Source organism: Polyergus mexicanus, unplaced genomic scaffold (assembly GCF_030449975.1).
Source record: "Polyergus mexicanus isolate NDT 795.1 unplaced genomic scaffold, iyPolMexi1.0 SCAF_148, whole genome shotgun sequence".
In the NCBI taxonomy this organism is placed as follows: domain Eukaryota; kingdom Metazoa; phylum Arthropoda; class Insecta; order Hymenoptera; family Formicidae; genus Polyergus; species Polyergus mexicanus.
The window spans coordinates 1-20,418 of NW_027223468.1; the positions used below are offsets into that span (position 1 = coordinate 1).

The 20,418-nt window shown below is 49.9% G+C and overlaps 2 protein-coding genes and 1 pseudogene across 2 annotated transcripts; 1 reads left to right on the forward strand and 2 right to left on the reverse strand.

Annotated features, from left to right (window-relative positions):
• Positions 1-3,456: 3,456 nt before the first annotated feature.
• LOC138944301 (uncharacterized) lies at positions 3,457-4,680 on the reverse strand. Its single transcript, XM_070315207.1, has one exon. The coding sequence runs from the start codon at positions 4,678-4,680 to the stop codon at positions 3,457-3,459; it is 1,224 nt and encodes a 407-aa protein (XP_070171308.1).
• Positions 4,681-10,730: 6,050 nt separating this feature from the next.
• On the reverse strand, positions 10,731-12,637 carry LOC138944303 (small subunit ribosomal RNA; annotated as a pseudogene).
• A 2,112-nt stretch (positions 12,638-14,749) lies between these two features.
• LOC138944302 (uncharacterized) lies at positions 14,750-15,109 on the forward strand. The gene is made up of 2 exons (XM_070315208.1): positions 14,750-14,831; positions 14,901-15,109. Exons 1-2 carry the CDS (start codon positions 14,750-14,752, stop codon positions 15,107-15,109), a joined length of 291 nt encoding a protein of 96 aa, XP_070171309.1.
• The last annotated feature ends 5,309 nt before the right edge of the window (positions 15,110-20,418 follow it).

The window sequence follows — 20,418 nt, forward strand, 5'->3', positions numbered from 1 at the left end:
AAGCAGTGGTATCAACGCAGAGTACTATCACTGTATAATGATCTCGCAGACAATGATCCAAATTTATTGTACGAGATTTCTTCAAGCCGATTGCTTGACCTTGCACCATTTGTACAATTGAAGTGACAGAAATGTTTGTTGATAGCGCCGGGACACGGACATCTAAGCGTTTGTATTTTTTGCGTAACGAATGTCTTAAACTTTTTCAATTCGCATAACATGCATTTTTGGAGCGAAGAAAATCCCAGAGTCACGCGATTAAGAAACTTCCAAACTCGCTGGAAGATAAATGTGTGGGCTGGGATAATGGGAACCGAAATACTTGGTCCAGTTATTCTTCCAGATATTTTAACTGGCCAAACATATCTGGAATTTTTGAAAGAAAATCTGCCAGATTTTTTAGAAGAAGTATCATTATTAGAGAGGAACAAGATCGTGTTTCAACAAGATGGTGCTGGGCCACACAACGCCAGGATCGTTATAAATTATTTAAACGAGCAGTTTCCTGGACGTTCGATGGGTCGGTATGGTCCAATACGTTGGCCTGCAAGATCACCGGATCTCAACCCATTAGATTTCTTTTTATGGGGGTACTGCAAGGAAGTCATTTACAAAACGCTTCCCGAGGATATCGATGATCTACATACAAGATTGCGACATGCAATTTGGAATATCGACGAAGAAATAATGGAAAACGTCGAAAAAAATTTATTAAAACGCATGAGAGCTTGCGTTAGGATGGATGGCGGTCATTTTGAGCACCTTTTATAAAATGTTTTCGATTTTAAACCAATCCGCTCTTTTCAGAGCGACCAAAGACAATCCGCTCTTTTCAGAGCGACCAACACATTTCTACGTGGAACACCTTGTATTCGCAGAGACATAAAAATAATTTTTCTCATGTCTCGCTTTCGCAAAAAGGCAAAACGAGTAATAAATTAAATTATTAAAAAAAACGATGTTATATTTTCATATTTTATAGTTTCATATTTTCGAAACTATCGAATTTACAATGTCGGAGGCTTTAGCCGATCACAGGACACATGATAGCGTCCGCGTCGATCACGCATAATGTGATACATTTAGTCGTTCGGCAGCCGGCAGCCGACAACGCTAGTACTAACATAACCTGCTTGTTGTCGTCGCGCAGTCTCCGCATCGAATAACGCGTTTCTTTCTTCAAGTTATTTTAATAATTAATCGGTAGTAATCGGTAGTTGTGATTAACCGTTATAATCATTAATAAATTCAGTTTATCGATAAAGTGCGTGGATTAATTCGTAAAAGTTCGATAAGTGGTACAATTCGTGTGTGAAAAAAGTTTGTTAGTTATTCGTTGTATCATACAAAAATATTACTTCTTGAGTCGTATGAGGGCAACGAATCTCTAAATACAAGGTAAGAGTCAGTGAGTGAGAGAGAGAGAGAGAGAGAGAGAGAGAGTGCGTGTGTGCGATCAGCTGTTTGCTACACGCGATGGGTGTAAAAGAGAAAGACAGAGACAGAGAGAAAGAGAGTGCGTGTGTGCGATCAGCTGTTTGCTACACGCGATGGGTGTAAAAGAGAAAGACAGAGACAGAGAGAAAGAGAGTGCGTGTGTGCGATCAGCTGTTTGCTACACGCGATGGGTGTAAAAGAGAAAGAGAGAGAGAATGTGTATGTGTGTGTATACGCGTATACGTTCTCTCTCACACATACACCCTATCGCATGTAGCAAACAGTTGATCTCAGCGAGCGCCTCACGTAATCACCAGCATCGGACGGTGAGTTGCGCCGCTCCTGCCTGCCTCGCGTACGCGGCCTGTAATTCGTTAACTATTTTGTCTTATAATTTAAAAACTAAGCCTCGGAAAAAATTTTGGCAAAGGAAAAATCTTCTTAGAATAGTGTCAAGTATATGACATTGCAAGGACAGAAGGTTGTTTTGAATCACCCTGTATATCTTTCTTCTCCTGCGCTGAATTAGATGTAGTCTGCGCGTGAGTTGCATACCGAAGCATTTTCTGCATCTCATCCATCATTATTTGCAGCGTTTGCACATTCGTCTCGAGCGTGATTATTTTTTTCTCAAGTTCTTCCTGTCTGTCCTCCAAAAGCTTGACACGTATTTCCACGTACTGTTTGTTTGCTGCATCAGTATCATCTTCCGGTTGCGCTACGCGTCGTATCTTGCGCGACCTTGCGTCAAGGCCGGAGGCTGTCTGACACAAAGCGTTATCGCGCACATAATTTCTTAGTAATCCATTGATAGTATGAGTTGTTGGGTGTTCCCAACGATAATCCAAATTTATTAGTCGACATTTCGATACAAATAATAATGACAGACTGACTCGTTTCGCCGATGCATAGATTAATTTATAATAAAGCCAGCTTCGTAAAGTTTCTCGATAATTGATAATATTTCATTGTCGTGGGCATTGTTGCCGGCTTGACGCGAAGCTTCCAGCAATCGCAAGCGATCTACCAACTCGTTGGGATCATTCCAATACACGTGATCTTATTATCGTTTAACGTCATAGCGCGCGGTATGTTTATACCTCTTCCAGCTTTTTTAATAGAGATTAATGGCGCTATTATATTTTTATACTTGTATCCCTTGTTACTTAACACTGGATTACGCATATCATTGCCACGTCTATGCGCATTTGTCGCCAGTAATATATTTTTGTATTTAATTTTATCATCGTCATTGTATACGTCACCATCGGGTATTCTCTTGAAAATCAACTCGAGACCTGGTGTTCCCACGTATCTTATTCCACCGATAATTATATTGTCATCTTTATCCACATTAAAAATTTTATTACCAAGCATCATTCCTTCGTTGCAAAATTTAACACCGTAAATATAATCCATACTGTTATTTTTATCTTGACTCAAAATAGCTCCAACATATTTTTGCCCTAGTGAACCCAGATGTGTGCGCAATGTATTTTGACTCTCGGACGTTTGTAGCAGATGTTGAACCGATGTCACAAGCGTTTCAGGCGTGGTTTCGAAAACTTTTTTCACATACGGAGACGATCTTTCGTGCAATATTTGACTCGATTGTACATCTTTTATCGGAGTAGAAGTAACCACATTCGATAATTGTTTCATTCGCTTACGTTTCGATTGATTTGGAGTAGAAATTATTAGCGAACCGTTCAATGATATATTTGACCTTGTTCGTTTTGTCCCAAACTCTTTTTTCAGATGCTTGTCTTCGAGCATACTCGATGGTTCAATTTTCGTTTCATTAGATTCCACATTGATTGTATTTTCGACAAGTTGTTTTAGAGGTTTGATAATTGGTTTAAAGTACCTCTCCAATGCGACGTCTTCCTCCATTTGACCGGTTTTTAAAGAACGATATTTTTTGCGGATTGATTCGCTCGTTTTTACAATCTCTCTCGCAATCTTCTCACGATCGTCACTGTCAATCGTTGTCGTCATGTTGCGCTCGGACAAAAATTTTTAGACGTTGTTTTCTTTGATAAACCCTTTCTGTCTTTGTGTTTGCTGGATGACATCTCGTATACGGCGGTCCAGTAGGGAGGAAAAGATCCTGCCAACCATCGAGGAGATAGTAATCGGCCTCCAGTTTTTGACATCGGATGGATCCTTACCCGCTTTAGGTATAAGAGTGGTCCGATTTTGTTTCCAAGCTAGCGGGTAGACTTCTTTAAGGAGTAAAAGATTGAACAATCTGGCTAGTATGATACTAGTACCTTTGCCCTTTAGGCTGCCCTTTCTAATTCCGTCAATTCCAGCGGCCGAAGAGCCAGCGATGCGTTTGATCTTACACTCTACTTCCTTGGGCGTTATCGGAAGGAAGATTTTGCTAGTTGGAACATCAACAGCCATACGGCTTGTTGCTTTCTGCTGCTGGGGGCCTATCGTGCCCCAGAGATTGCTATATAGTTCTCTTGTCCTTGCTGTATCAGGCAATGGACGCAGCTGTAAGAGTGACAGATCATTGGCGGCTACCGCATCAGCTAGTTTCTTGGGGCAATTGTTCATCAGCTCCTGACACTTTGCAAAGGCGTATCGCCTTTTGTCTACCCTGTTAGGCAGTAAAGTTTTATAACTTTTCTTATGGCGACACTTGGAGCTCCTGCGTACTCCGGTCTTTGTGGGCTTCTCCTCTTTGGTTAGCTCCTCGGACAACGCTTCGCATACCGAGTCAATCGCGCAAGTGGTCGTACCCAAGTCTGTAATTTCGACCATTCTTGCGGCCAAATCTCGCCACCTGCTCGGTATGTCATACTTTACTTTGATTTTAGTTTTGAGACCGTCTTTCCAATCCTCACACTCCATGTGCTCCGCTCTCGGTGCTGGCCCTTGCTCAAGGGGCTCAGCATTAATGGTGCTTGCCTCAGCAGGCATTGGTTGTACCGGGACGGTGTCAGGTTGTGGATTCAAGGCAACCGTCGTTTCTAGTCGACGCCTGGCGTCACTAATTTGTTTGTTAGTTTTGCCTGAAAAGAATTCCATCAACCTGACATTGACATTTTTTTCGTGGCAGTAAACTGCACTAAACTGGCTAAGTTGTTCCAGCTCTTCTACTGTCCACACTGTGAGCTTTCTGCCGCCTACTTCGGCAGGCTGCTCGGCCTCGGCAGCTTTTTTAGCATTTCTAGTTTTTGGACGAGCATGCCGTTCGTGTTGTGAGAGGCCGATTTTAGATTTAAAGCACATTTCGCAGCACTCAAATTTATGTGTCGCCAATGTATTGACTACTGGCTTTCCCTTGCACTTGGGATAATGGCAGCGCCATGAGTGGAGTTTCGGAAAGATTCTCTTGCATCGGTCATATACCCAGTTGATTTGCACCGCAGAGTGCTCTTTAAAATATGCTTATTTAGTTGCTTTGCCCCAATGCAACATCTATTTCGATTATCTTCCGAGCATTTTGGGCAGTCAAAGACCGCGTCAATACTTCCTTGGATGTTAAACAGCTGGGTAACCCGAATGGGTATTAGATCACATCGCCCGTCCGACGGCTCCCCTACGATTCGGGAGCCGCTCGCGCTCCCTCGCCTTTTTGCCACACAGGCAGCGGACGCCCCGCCAGAAGCGATAATGGGGTCGTTCGCCTCCGAGGCTTTCTCTTTTGTGAGATTGTCCATATTTCGCTCCGAATGTAAGACGTCGGCCGGAGCTTGGCACGACGAACGGGCAATTCAGGCTGCACCTCACCCCGACGGTCTTTTTGGTGGCAACCGCCAGAATTCTTCGAGAAGAAAAACGAGCTTGGGGGCTAACCTGCTTGGCACGAGGAGGTGGATCGTTGGCGGACGCAGGAGAGGCTGAGATTCGCATCCTTTGCGCCCAGCGGCATGCCCTCCTACCAGATCCAAGGGGTACGTGAGAGGCTGAAGGACCTAACCAGAGGCCTGAATCGCATCAACGTCCCAACCGTAGCTTACTCAGACACCGAGCTTATCCGCTAAACATCACTTGCGCTAGTGGACGCGAGCTTAATAAAGCGGTGACATCCGGACGTCCTTAAGAGCAGCATGGTTATTCTGGAGAAGACATAGTCGCTTCAGTAATTATACTCTCTCACCACTTCGGAACTAGATGTTTATTCCGGCGTGTTGCTTTTAAGTTGTGCTTGTGCCACGTCCTGTGATAGGGAACAGGACTTGACCTCGCGGAGTCAGCGTTTTGCTATATTCAGATATGACACCGCGAGGTCAGCGTTCTGCCTTGTACAGTTGGTATAGGAAGGTCAGAATTTGCCAAAATTGGTAACGGCATGTCGCTTTTGTGGCAAACGTGGTCATAAAAAATTGAAATTTTTTGACAAAAAAGAGGACAAAGCAAAGCGGATCAATGATCCGCCTACTCCGTCCTCTTAGAAAGCTAAGTGATTAAGACAGTCATAGTTACACTTGCCCTTAAGAGAGTCATAGTTACTCCCGCCGTTTACCCGCGCTTGCTTGAATTTCTTCACGTTGACATTCAGAGCACTGGGCAGAAATCACATTGCGTCAACACCCGCGAGGGCCATCGCAATGCTTTGTTTTAATTAGACAGTCGGATTTTCCTAGTTCGTGCCAGTTCTGAGCTGAGCGTTGAATGGCGACCGAAGAGGACGACCACGACAGCTCGCGCCGCCACGGAAGCCTCGCAGCAAGGAAGATCCGCGGGAGGCCAAGGCACGGGACCGAGCTCGGATCCCGGGACCGGCGCGAGAACGCCGACCGTTCACCTCGCCCAGGCCCGGCACGTCAGCCAGACCCGCTTCCCGACCAAGCCCGACACGCCCCGCTCCTCAGAGCCAATCCTTATTCCGAAGTTACGGATCCAATTTACCGACTTCCCTTACCTACATTTTTCTATCGACTAGCGGCTCTTTACCTTGGAGACCTACTGTAGATATGGGTACGAACCGGCGCGAACCTCCACGTGGCCCTCTCCTGGATTTTCAAGGTCCGAGAGGAAGATCCGGACACCGCCGCAACTGCGGTGCTCTTCGCGTTCCAAACCCTGTCTCCCTGCTAGAGGTTTCCAGGGAACTCGAACGCTTATACAGAAAAGAAAACTCTTCCCGGATCTCCCGACGGCGTATCCAGGTCATTTTGGGTTATCCCGAAGAACACTCTTACGAGAGCCCGAATTGTATGCGGTTCCGCTGCCGAGTTCCGGAATAGGAACCGGATTTCCTTTCGCCCGACGGGCGTGTGTCTTTATATACATCATCATCATCAAAACGTTGCTCGCCAGCGGCAACGGAACGCGCGTAAAGCGACGTTCGTGCGCGACTCGCTATGTTCTGCTGTTTTGTTGCTAGGTTTTTTCGACACTCGAGTATATTGTACGCCGTCATTGACATAGGATTTCTCCTAGGGCTTAGGATCGATTGACTCGTGTGCAACGGCTGTTCACACAAAACCCTTCTCCACGTCAGTCCTCCAGGGCCACGCTGGAGTATTTGCTACTACCACCAAGATCTGCACCGACGGCGGCTCCAGGCAGGCTCGCGCCCAGACCCTTCTGCGCTCACCGTCGCGACCCTTCTACTCGTCAGGGCTTCGTGACGACGCGAGAGACCTTGCGACACTGTGACACGACGTGCCCGGGGCTCCCCACTTGCCGCTGACGGCAGAGTATAGGCTCGACGCTTCAGCGCCATCCATTTTTAGGGCTAGTTGCTTTGGCAGGTGAGTTGTTACACATTCCTTAGCGGATTCCGACTTCCATGGCCACCGTCCTGCTGTCTTAAGCAACCAACGCCTTTCATGGTGTCCCATAAGCGTCGAGTTGGGCGCGTTAACTTTGCGTTTGGTTCATCCCACAGCGCCAGTTCTGCTTACCACAAATGGCACTCTGATCCGAAATGCTCGTGGCTTTATAATTCATGAAAGCCAGAGATCTCACCCATTTAAAGTTTGAGAATAGGTTGAGGTCGTTTCGCCCCAAAGCCTCTAATCATTCGCTTTACCAGATGAGACTCGTTCGCGTTCCGTTGGGAACGGTCGAGTGCCAACTATCCACAGGGAAACTACGGAGGGAACCAGCTACTAGATGGTTTGATTAGCCTTTTGCCCCTATACCCAGTTCCGACGATCGATTTGCACGTCAGAATCGCTACGGACCTCCATCAGGGTTTTCCCTGACCTCGTCCTGACCAGGCATAGTTCACCATCTTTCGGGTCCCAACGTGTACGCTCTGGGTGCGCCTCTTCTCGCGATGAGAACGAGACGCCCAGGGAGTGCAAGGCCGCATCGCGACGCGACCCTTCCTTCCTCGATCGACGGCCAGGGTCGATCTTCAATTTCATTACGGCTTTAGGTCTCGCGACAAGTCCCAATGACTCCCGTACATGTTAGACTCCTTGGTCCGTGTTTCAAGACGGGTCCTAAGAGTACCCAAAGCAGTAGCGTCGCCGACCGGTATAGATCCCCCTCGATTCCCACAAGGGGATAAGAGGGACGTTCGACAGGCCTGTCGAAGGTGAACCGTACTTCAACCAACAGCGGGCCAGGACCGGGGACGGCGCAAAGTCCGTAACCTCCGAGTACCGTGGCGCGCGCTTGCGACGGCCTCGACGCACCGTAAATAGTGCGGCCTGATACCTTGCGCGTACCGCCGAGCAGCCGGCCGGGCGACCGGGCGTTTGTCGCTTGCCGTTTTACCCGCGACGCGACAGTCACCGCACCCGGACCGTAGACCGACACCCAGCGGGTCGCAACGTTCAACTTGGGGAGAAGTGCACGACGACGAGCGCCGGACATCGACGCACGGTAGCGTGCCCGCGCGAGGGCCGCGAGGACTCCGCGGGACATCGCCCACCGACGCGAAGCCAGCGCCGCTGACGATGAATCTCCCCGTGCGATCTTTTGGGTTTCTTAGGTTTGCCCCTGAACGATTTCACGTACTCTTGAACTCTCTCTTCAAAGTTCTTTTCAACTTTCCCTCACGGTACTTGTTCGCTATCGGTCTCGTGGTCGTATTCAGCCTTAGATGGAGATTACAACCCACTTAGAGCTGCACTCACAAGCAACCCGACTCTAAGGAAAGATCCTGCCGAGACGCGCACCGGTCGCTACCGGGCCTGGCACCTTCTACAGGTAAGTAGCCCCATTAAAGATGGACTTGGACGCGACGCAACACCTCGGGAAAAGCGGATCCCCCAAACACCACATTTCCTTGCGGCGGATCCGCGGGATTCGGTGCTGGGCTTTTTCCTGTTCGCTCGCCGCTACTAAGGAAATCCTAGTTAGTTTCTTTTTCTCCGCTTAATAATATGCTTAAATTCAGCAGGTAATCTCGCCTGCTCTGAGGTCGTCAAAGAGTTTAGTTTTTAATAACCGTGGCCGCACCGCCTCCTCCGCCGGCTCTTTTCTCACTTACTCCCACCCTCTCTCTCTCTCCCTCAACGGGGAAAGATGGAGAGAGGAGTGAGAGAGAGATGGAGAGCGAGCGTCGGGAGAGCGGTAGTGCCGGCACAGCGGCTTCGCATTATACTCGGAGGAGTGGCGAGGAGACGTGTTGTTTGTGACAACGAATCTTCCACGCGCGGTTCGCAGCCGCTAATAGGAGGATATGTAAGCCGATCGAATCTCGTTCGAGTTGTCTGCTTGCAAACAACGAATAAGATCGGCGCGGATCGCGTAATCTTCGATCGCCGGGGACGCAAGATACATTGCGAGCAAGTGTGCGCGAACACGTACATCTCTATCACCCACATCCTTCAAATTTTCTCTCCGCATATCGTGTGTTATGCACGGATATGGGATACGGGGCGAATCGGATTCGAGGAGTACACGACGACGCGTGCCGGTCCCCTATATTCGTTTTCGAGAATTTCGTGGACTCGGACAAGCGATCGGCTCGCGATTCACCCGCGTTAAGGAGGGTTCTTTCGCTCTTTTCTCTCCGCGTACCGCCGGGCGACGACGCGCCGCGGTTCTCCCCTACAGTTTGCGCGGAAGGTGGCGCGCACCAAGACTCACGTAAGAGGCGCGAGCGCGCGCTCGCGCACCGGGAGACCGCGAGAGGGATAACGCAACGTGTGTGCGCGTGTCTTCTACTCCTTCTCTCATTCGACAGCTTTCGGGCGCGCGCGCGCAGGCTCCCTATCCTTACTTACTGCGTGTGTGCGTACGCTGCTCTCACTCTTCCTTTTCCTCAGTCTTATTTCAGACGACGCCAAGGGGCCAACTCCCGGGACGGCAAGTTTCGGGCGAACGTCCAACGATCGCTCGTACACCGTTTGCGCGAACGGGCACAGTGGCCCGGCGCGCAAAGGCGCAAGCAGTTTCGAGGTACTAGAACGACCCTCAGCCAGGCGTGGTCCGGGAATTGTATCCGTGGACCACAATGTGCGTTCGAAATGTCAATGTTCATGTGTCCTGCAGTTCACAAGTTGACGCGCAATTAGCTGCTTTCTTTATAGACCCACGAGCCAAGTGACCGACCGTTCAGGGTAATCGTTTTGCAATTCTTGCGTTCAACGAACGCTTCGTTCAACCATCTTAGTCTCCTCTCCAAAGAGAGAGATAAAATCGTTGGTCCTTCGATCAGCCTGGCCGCGCGCGTTCGAGCACGCGCGCGGACCGCCGCCATCGCTGGGGGGGCTACGGCACAAAAGTTGTTTTGCGATCATAGCGTCTCTTCTCCGTATATATAAAATAATATAATATTTGGAAGAGCTGAGGCGGAATGTTCTTTGAAGAAACCGTCGGACTTGATCGGGTGATCCTCCGTTCGTCCGATAGCCGCGCGCTCGCGTACAAACACACTGACCACTGCCCCGGTGCGGGGAGGGGCGCGTTCACAAGCGTTGCGGACGCACGGACCGGCGTAGGTTACCACCGGTACGCGCTAACGCCGGATCGTAACTCTGCGCTTGGCAAGAGCGCGATCGGGAAAGCGTCTCTGCTCCGAATCGCATTCATGTAATTTCGCAATTTGCGCAACGAGTCGCGCGCGACGCCGGTTGCGGCTACGAAGCTTAAGGAGAGAGTCTCGGATAATCCTCTCCTCCTCCATCCCGCTCGCACGACACCGACCGCGCCGAACAAGGCCTACGGCGCTCTGCTGCTGGATTCCATTCTCTCTCGGGTCGTAGCAAAGGCACGCGGCGTTCGGCGCGCGTCGTCGTATTACTACATACGGGATATAATCCGTCAATTCCATTTTACTTTCATTTCTGTTTTCTTTGTCCATTCAATCGCCGACTGCTGCGAGCGCGCGTCCAAAAGACTCGAGACGCAGAGCAGGGCCTCCGGAACGTTAATGATCCTTCCGCAGGTTCACTTACGGAAACCTTGTTACGCCATTTACTTCCTCTAAATGATCATGTTTGGTCATCTTTCCGGCAACATCGGCAATGCCGAGACATTGCCGCGCACCAGTCCGAAGACCTCACTAAATCATTCAATCGGTAGTAGCGACGGGCGGTGTATACAAAGGGCAGGGACGTAATCAACGCGAGCTTATGACTCGCGCTTACTGGGAATTCCTTCATGGGGAACAATTGCAAGCGCCAATCTTTAGCACGAAAGAGGTTCAGCGGGTTACCTGAATCTTTCGGCCAGGGAACACACGCTGATTTCTTCAGTGTAGCGCGCGTGCGGCCCAGAACATCTAAGAGCATCACAGACCTGTTACTGCTCAATCTCGTGCGGCTAAAAGCCGCCTGTCCCTCTAAGAAGATTTGTTTGTACGTTGGTAGTATAATCCCGCCAGCCGAAGCCGGGCGCTTTCGCGATACCATAAGGTACGCCTATTTAGCAGGCTAGAATCTCGTTCGTTATCGGAATTAACCAGACATATCGCTCCACCAACTAAGAACGGCCATGCACCACCACCCACCGAATCAAGAAAGAGCTTTCAATCTGTCAATCCTTCCGGTGTCTGGGCCTGGTGAGGTTTCCCCTGTTGAGTCAAATTAAGCCGCAGGCTCCACTCCTGGTGGTGCCCTTCCGTCAATTCCTTTAAGTTTCAGCTTTGCAACCATACTTCCCCCGGAACCCAAAAGCTTTGGTTACCCTGAAGCTGCCCGCCGAGTCACCGGAGGAACTTCGGCCGATCGCTAGCTAGCATCGTTTATGGTTAGAACTAGGGCGGTATCTGATCGCCTTCGAACTTCTAACTTTCGTTCTTGATTAATGAAAACATTTTTGGCAAATGCTTTCGCTTCTGTCCGTCTTGCGACGAACCAAGAATTTCACCTCTAATGTCACAATACGAATGCCCCCATCTGTCCCTATCAATCATTACCTCGGGGTTCCGAAAACCAACAAAATAGAACCGAGTTCCTATTTCATTATTCCATGCACGCAGTATTCAGGCGAAGGTAGCCTGCTTTAAACACTCTAATTTGTTCAAAGTAAACGTACCGGCCCGACTCGACACTCAGTAAAAAGCACCGCAACGGGATATTAGTTGGGCCGCCCATTGCGAGATTAAGCCTACCGGTAGGACGTCCCACATCACGCCAATTAAATACCGCGAGCGGTGAACCCACGGTGTGCGACACAGATTCAACTACGAGCTTTTTAACCGCAACTACTTTAATATACGCTATTGGAGCTGGAATTACCGCGGCTGCTGGCACCAGACTTGCCCTCCAATGGATCCTCGTTAAGGGATTTAAAGTGTACTCATTCCGATTACGGAGCCTCGGATGAGTCCCGTATCGTTATTTTCCGTCACTACCTCCCCGTGCCGGGAGTGGGTAATTTGCGCGCCTGCTGCCTTCCTCGGATGTGGTAGCCGTTTCTCAGGCTCCCTCTCCGGAATCGAACCCTGATTCCCCGTTACCCGTTACAACCATGGTAGGCGCAGAACCTACCATCGACAGTTAATAAGGCAGACATTTGAAAGGTGCTAGGACCGTGCGTTCAGCACAAAGTTATTCAGAGTCACCAAAATAAACGGTAGACGAATGGCGAACCGCCCGCCACCGATTGGTTTTGATCTAATAAAAGCGTCCCTTCCATCACTGGTCGGGACTCTGTTTTGCATGTATTAGCTCTAGAATTACCACAGTTATCCAAGTAAATGTGGGTACAATCTAATGAAGCATAACTGATTTAATGAGCCATTCGCGGTTTCACCTTAATTCGGCATGCACTGAGACATGCATGGCTTAATCTTTGAGACAAGCATATGACTACTGGCAGGATCAACCAGGGAGCTTCGTGTTCGGTTACTCGCGTGGAGCGGTAACTCGCGAGCGAGCCCGAAAGCCCGTCGCTATTAAGCACTTTCTTCTCGCGCCGCCGGTCTTTATTAGCCGGTCGGCGACACTCTCTATCTACTTATTACTTATTACGCAACACACTTTATGCGTGCGGCTCGTCTTCGTGAGAGGAGCGAGGCGGTCCGTGTATATAATAAACCTCCTCCTCTCTTACTTCAAGATCATTCTCCATTTTATATTATGTATTATAAAAAGATCATACTCATTCTCATTCTCCCAATGTAAACGCGTGATCGCGAAGACCGCGCGATTTACCCTGACGCTAGATCGACGATGCCGATGCTTAGACGTCGAGGATAAATGTGCTATCGTGCTTTTAGCACGCACTTATATTTCGCTACGGCGTACAAAGCGTGCGGGAAGAACGTTGTAATCGTCCTTCCACGCCACTCGTATCCGTAGAGTAAACGTTCGGTAAGCGCGACGATTCCGCTGCTGCGTCCTAGACGAGAGGGAATCGCGCGGCCAACACACTAGATGCGTGCGCGCCACATAAGAGCCATTCGGTCTTGCGACATCGACTCGTGGCAATGCTGTGCTCGTAATAAAAGTGTGTGCATAAAATAAGCGCCGAAGTGCGACACGTCGTACCTCTTATAATACCCAACCGGACGGCCAGGCGGTCGGCTTTGCTAGCGAGCGCGAGCACGAGCTCGTCGAAACTTTATCGACGAGAGCGTAAATACAATAGTCTCTTCCCTCATAGAGACGTTTTACTCGGACTCTGTCCGATAAAGCACAACACAAACCGCCGTTGTGTTTTCTTCTCTCCTCTTAAATAATAATAAAGCTCTCTGTATCGTTCGTTTTAAACGTTCTCGAAAAGACAAGGACGCAAGAATCGTGCGAGCCGCGCGAAGAACGCGCAACCGCCCGTTCGTCCGATACGGTACGGTTCGACGCGCCGAGCGCGACGCAACTTTTATAATACCCAACCGAGCGGCCAGGCGGTCGGCGGCGCACGGTACTAGGCACGGTCGCTTATGAGTGCGAGTATCGAAATACCCACGCGCTCGAAACTTTATCGCTGAGAACGAAAGGCGAAAAAACATCGTTAAAAACATTGTTAGGCGAAAATCATTGTAAATATTAGAAAAAGCGTTAAAAATCCGTTCGCTGGCGGTACCTCCAGTGTACGAAAAGTCGAAAATCGACATAGTCCCGTCGCGGGCGGTACCTACGGAGTACGGAAAGTCGAAAATCGTCAAAGTCCCGTCGCGGGCGTTACCTCCGATGTACGGAAAGTCGAAAATCGACAAAGTCCCGACGCGGGCGCTACCTCCGGAGTATGGAAAGTCGGAAATCGTCAAAGTCCCGTCGCGGGCGGTACCTATGTCGCACGGACTGTCGACCACGCACCGATCCGTTTGCGGGCGGTACCGCCGGTGTACGGAAAGTCGAAAATCGACAGTCTTGTTGCGGCGTGTTGCTTTCGACCGTAGGAGCAATGACGACGGCCCTTGTGGGGTCTCGTCTAACCGACAAGACGAATCCCCAAGCCGAGGGCTGAGTCTCAACAGATCGCAGCGTGGTAACTGCTCTACCGATACAACACCCCGCCAGGTACCTAAGTCGTCTACAGACGATTCCGAGTCTCGACATCGAACTCGCGAATCCCATGATTGACCGTTAGACGCCGTGCCGTCGTAGCGGTGAGATCCCGACGACGGGCGATGGCGCTGTACGACAAATCGGGCTCGTGCGACGACCGAACCGTGAACCGGCCGCCTAGTAGTGTCACATTGTTTTGAGCCTTTCGACTCACGAGACTACTAAAGAAATCATTGCCACCTTCGAATAAAGAGGATACGGCCTTAGAGGCGTTCAGGCATAATCCCACGGATGGTAGCTTCGCATCACCGGCTGCTCGACCGAAAGCGTGAACCAAATATCCGAACCTGCGGTTCCTCTCGTATTGAGCAGGATTACTATCGCAATGGCTAGTCAGTAGTAGGGTAAAACTAACCTATCTCAACGGTCTAAACCCAGCTCACGTTCCCTGTTGGCGGGTGAACAATCCGACGCTTGGCGAATTCTGCTTCGCAATGATAGGAAGAGCCGATATCAAAGGATCAAAAAGCGACGTCGCTATGAACGCTTGGCCGCCACAAACCAGTTATCCCTGTGGTAACTTTTCTGACACCTCTTGCTGAAAACTCTTCAAGCCAAAAGGATCGATAGGCCGTGTTTTTGCAGTCTCTATACGTACTGAACATCGAGATCAAGCCAGCTTTTGCCCTTTTGCTCTACGCGAGGTTTCTGTCCTCGCTGAGCTGGCCTTACGACACTTGCGTTATTCTTTGATGGATGTACCGCCCCAGTCAAACACTCCGCCTGGCAGTGTTCTCGAATCGGATCACGCGGGAGTATTAGCGACGATCGGCCGAAACCTCACGCCACTCTGACACGCTTGGCTCTAGAACACCGTGACCGCCGGGGCGCTAAGCCCTCGGTGCACGCGCTCCGCCTATCCGAGTAAGTAAGGAAACGATGAAAGTAGTGGTACTTCACCGGCGATGTTGCCATCTTCCACTTATGCTACACCTCTCATGTCTCCTTACAGTGCCAGACTAGAGTCAAGCTCAACAGGGTCTTCTTTCCCCGCTAATTTTTCCAAGCCCGTTCCCTTGACAGTGGTTTCGCTAGACAGTAGATAGGGACAGTTATTGTGTGAATCGCCACCCGGAGGCAACGATTCGTGCTACATCGCCCAAACAGGCATACGCTACTACTGTATCCACTGCCTAGCGGCGTTGCCCCGAGACGGGCGATGGAAAAATCCAGCAGCGCCTGCGGGATCTTATGCGCAGGATGGACAGTTTCGCCGCGCCTGCAAGCCCACCTTCCTTCCTCAGGGCCGCCTATGCCGGTCCACACACTCGTAGCCGACTCAGCGACCCTTTTGCTTACCAACGCGCCCACGGGGAGGCCTGTCCATTGTATCCCGACCCGGATACACGCCCTGACTCTGTTTGGGCAGAGATTTGGGAGAAAATGTGATAAGGTTTGGATGTGTAAAAGGGGAAATGACTCGAGAGCCATTGGATAACAGGTTTTTTGGAGACCTACCTATTTAACCTCTAACTTAAAATTACGCGACGCGAAGGTTATTCGAATGTGCGGCTTGACCGAGAAGATTACGGGACCGCACTTTCATGGCGGAGGACTCCGACTTCCCCAGCTGAACAATCTATCCTAAACAATAACTACGACTGCGATTCGAATTTTTTCAGCCAGAGGGACTCACGATAAAAATCAGCGAATGCTGCATAGACTTCTGAGCTCAACACGAAGAAGTGTGCCGTCCCCGACCATCGCCATTCGCTTTGCGGGGACATATCACGAAGAGCCTCTCTGCGCGTCGAAGAGTGGACAGTCCAACAAGAAGTGTTGCATCGTGTCTGTTCCACTCCCACGTATGCATGCGTCACTGTCCACGAGATTGAGCGATTTGAGTCGTGATCTGAAATCTCCGTGAGAATCTGCGTGCTCCAATAATTAGTTTCCAGGGACGGTGTAGCCAGTCTACGGCGCACGTCCCCGAAAAAGGCGAACGTGGTACGACCCTTGCTCGAAGAAGCCCATTTGGTCTACCACATGTTCGTCGCTTCTTCCCTAATTTCTACAAACGCGTTATTTTTCCTTATTTCGACGGAGATTTCTATGTTCCCGATCTTGGCGTTTTTTCCTACTCTAGTTTGATACCGCGCGATACTTTCTTTTAACAATATATCGACTGGCATCGCTTCCGCGACGACACAAAGCGATTCCCACGATGCCGTGTGATATGCGCCGGTAGTCGAAATAAGGACCCGGCGCTGCAAAGCTTTTAAAATCCTAACGTCACTCTCCGTACACAGATCTGCCCACCCCGCGGCCGCGTAAGCCACCGTCGGTTCGAACACTCCCCGGTAAATTGCGGATAGTGCCCTAAATCTTAGGCCCCAATTGGCTCTTGCTAACGCATCTAGCTTTTGGAAATGTATCCCGACTTTGCTTTTCAAATATTGGCAATGCGTTCTAACTTTTAAGAATTTATCTATATAAACGCCAAGATATTGGACGGTCTGTTTAAACCCTATTTTCGTGCTTTTAATTTTAATTGTAGGCGGCCTACTTTCGATAGTCGCGATCTTTTTGTTGTTTCTACGCTTCCTATCCGATCGTGCTCCTCCTCGTCTGCCTATATGGTTCCTATTTATCGCGGCGCTTTTCAATATTATAGCTTCAGTCTTGCGTTCGGAGATCTGAGGCTTTGCGGACTCGCACCAATTTACAATCGTGTTGACCACCCGTTGGCCTTCAAATTCAATTTCGTTTCGCGAATCACCGTTTATAACGACGGCGAGAGCATTCGCGTACGCGGCAAACCGATTTTCGACCAAGCCTTCTAGGAGCCACAGAAGGCCGTCGAACATGAGGTTTCAACAGGTCGGACCGAGGACGGAGCCCTGTTGGCATCCCCTTGTGGCCCGCTTGGACACCTCCGTAGTACCGAACGCGATTTTTACTTTGCGATTATCAAAATAATTCCTAAGTACTTTGAAGACGTTCCGCGGGCAATTCCGTTCTTTTAAGCTAGCTAATACGAGAGGCCACCAGACATTGTCAAAAGCCCTGGAGATGTCGAAGAGAAGCGCGACGGCGTACCTCTTTTCAGAGGCAGAGACCATACGCCGCAACTTCACAACAGCATCCTCCGTCGACCTTCCGGGCATAAAACCGAACTGTCGATCGGAGACCCTACCCGGTGCCAGTGACGTGTCCATGAGGCGGGTTTTGAGAAGTTTCTCGAAAAATTTTCCTACTACGGAGAGGAGACAGATGGGTCTGTAGGATTTAGGATCTTTCTCGTCCTTGTCCTCACCCTTCAGGAGAACTCGATGCGAGCCCTCTTTCCAGATAGAGGGAAAGTCGCCCCACTGAAGGCATCCGTTGAATAGCCTAATAAACTGCCCGCGAATTATCCTACAAGCGGCTTTCAGAACCGCAACCTCAATAAGGTCCATTCCTGGAGCCTTATTGTTTTTAAAGGTTTTCACCGCCACAGCCATTTCTGCCGCCGTGAAGAATGAGGGGTCGTCTGTATCTGGGGAAACCTTCAAAACGAGACAAATTTCACGTTGTTCGATCGTGTCATCCTGTTCCCGGATGTCCGGAGTGTGTATGTCTAAGAGGTAGCTGGCGGTCTCCCCTAAAGTCTTCGTGGAATATATTTGGCGTATTTCCGCAAAGAAGAGCGGTATTCCAGCTTTAGAGAAAGGTAAGTAGGCTCGTCCCGCCCTCTCTGGAGTGCACGCTTTTTTCTGTATACTCCCTTCTTGAGTATAGTCAATTCGACAGTCCATCACGGGTTGGACTTTTTAAATCGCTTCTTTCTTTGCATCGACGCGGAACAGGCTTCGGTGAGTACCGCTGCCAACGTCTCCGCCATCTCCTCTACTCTATTCGCAGAACAGACATCGGGGACCTCCAGTCTTGATCTTGAAAGATCAGTCAAGCTCTCGGAGAACCGCTCCCAATCAGCCCGACGAGTATCAAACCGCATGTTCGCGGCACTCCGATCTACACCTGACCCCTTTGGCATCCTCAATCTGATGTCGACTGCGTTGTGGTCGCTGGTCGTCCAGTCGGGCCTCACCTTCCAATCACTGATAAACTTGTTCATGGAAGACGACATTAAGGTTACATTGATGAAAGACGAACCTCTTGCCGACCAAAAAGTGGGTCCCTGTCCGACATCATTTACCACATTTTCTCCATATGCTCGGATGAGGTCTTCAAATTTTGCACCCCTTTTGTCTGTCTTTTGGAGACCCCAGAGTGACGACCGAGCATTGGCGTATACTGCTACTAACAGTCTCTTCCCTCTCAGCAAATGAAATACCACTTCGAGGTACCTGAGGTATTTCTCTATCTCGTCGCTGTACTGGAAGTAGCACGATGCGACGTAGAAAGAAAAATTGGGAGCTTGCACTTCCACACAAACGCAATGTGTCGTGCTTAGCTGCGAGACAAACACCATTTGGAATTGAGAGTTGCAGACTGCCACTGCAGCCCAGGGGCGTTCTGAGCGTACAGCAGCCACCCTCATATTCTTCCCTAAGCCAACGAAGGTGTGGCTCTTGCCATGCTTCTTGACGTGCAACTCCTGCAATAACAGGACGTCAAGTTGCTTTTCGGCATCAAGCTGACACACCTCACCCGTAACTACAGCTGAACGCCTCATGTTCAGCTGCAGTATCCTCACTCCCGTGGACGAGTAGATAGGGACAGTGGGAATCTCGTTAATCCATTCATGCGCGTCACTAATTAGATGATGAGGCATTTGGCTATTTAATTATTTATTTTCCATGATATAATATATAATTTGATTACCTCTAATACAATATATGTACAACGCAATCTACTGCATGGATACAATGTTTCAAGAAATTGATTGCGGTGGCCCCCAACCAGACATCACAAGATTGGCGCGCTGTCGAGCAGTTGTGGTGGTCTTATTGAATCGCGCAAAGCTGGTGAAAGACCCCTTCAGGGGTCTGCTCGTCGTCAGGGGTATTCTCGTCGTCACGCCCCTCATCACCGCTCTGGAGATGCCAAGGTACACCAACGCATCCGCCGACTCCTTGGCCCATACTCCACGCCAAGACAACGTGACTGTCGTGACATCCAGATTCCGCACAGGTACCTGTAACAATGAGCCAACACGACCAAGCAAATCACCATTGCCAGCGTAATACTGACGTTTCCGTCTATGGCTTTCCAATAATGGCCGCGCTCCAAACACAATCTGCACATCCAGTATGTGCCCTCGTTCGCCTTTAGCTGCTAACAAGTCGGGTTTTCGAACTCCATCCTGAGTTCGAAACACGCTCCCGATGTACATCATATCCACCGCGCTGAAGCTCCAGGGCCAGGACAGCAGCAACCGCATCATGGCGCATTATACGCCCCCCATGGGTCCTGAAGCACTGCTGTATAACGTGAGCAGCTGTTTCCTGCACCCCACAACCCGCGCGGCATACTCCTCCCTCAGCCGTCTTAATTCACGTGTTCTAATTCTTGTGGGAAGCGCGTTGATCCATACCTTCAAATACCGGAGTCACTCAGACGAGGGTATGTGGACCATGGGATCATCCAACCAGTGTGTGGAAGCAGAAACGTTTCTGGCCCCACGCAGCTCGTATCCATCGACCATGCTGTGAAGTCTACGGGGCCAAGAGTCCTCCTGTGCTCTAGAAAGCCCACACCAACGTCTCTTTCGATCCGCCCAAGCACTCGTACCGACCATACGCGCCACTTCATACCGCGAAGCTCCAAGCTGCTCAAGTCTCGCCTATGTTAGCCGCGATATAGATGTCTCAAATGACAGAACACCAAGACCTCCCTGCCCGACTGGAGAGTAGAAGAATGCCACTGGGATATCATCTGGCAAACGAAACCATCGCCGAGTTGCAGCACGAACCTGCCTATCCAAATTTCGCAGATGACCATAGGAAGTGCGTCCCAACACCAAAGTGTGGGTGAACCTTGGAATAAGGTAGGTTTTAAGGACCTTAAGTCTCTGCTGAGGCTTCAACGGAGCTCGACCAATCCTCTCCAGCAACGGCAGCATCTCAACCTCCTGAAATACAGGACGAGCATCATCAAACCGGACTCCAAGGTAGCACATCGTCTGTAAAACTCCCAATTGCGGCACAGCACGGTCACC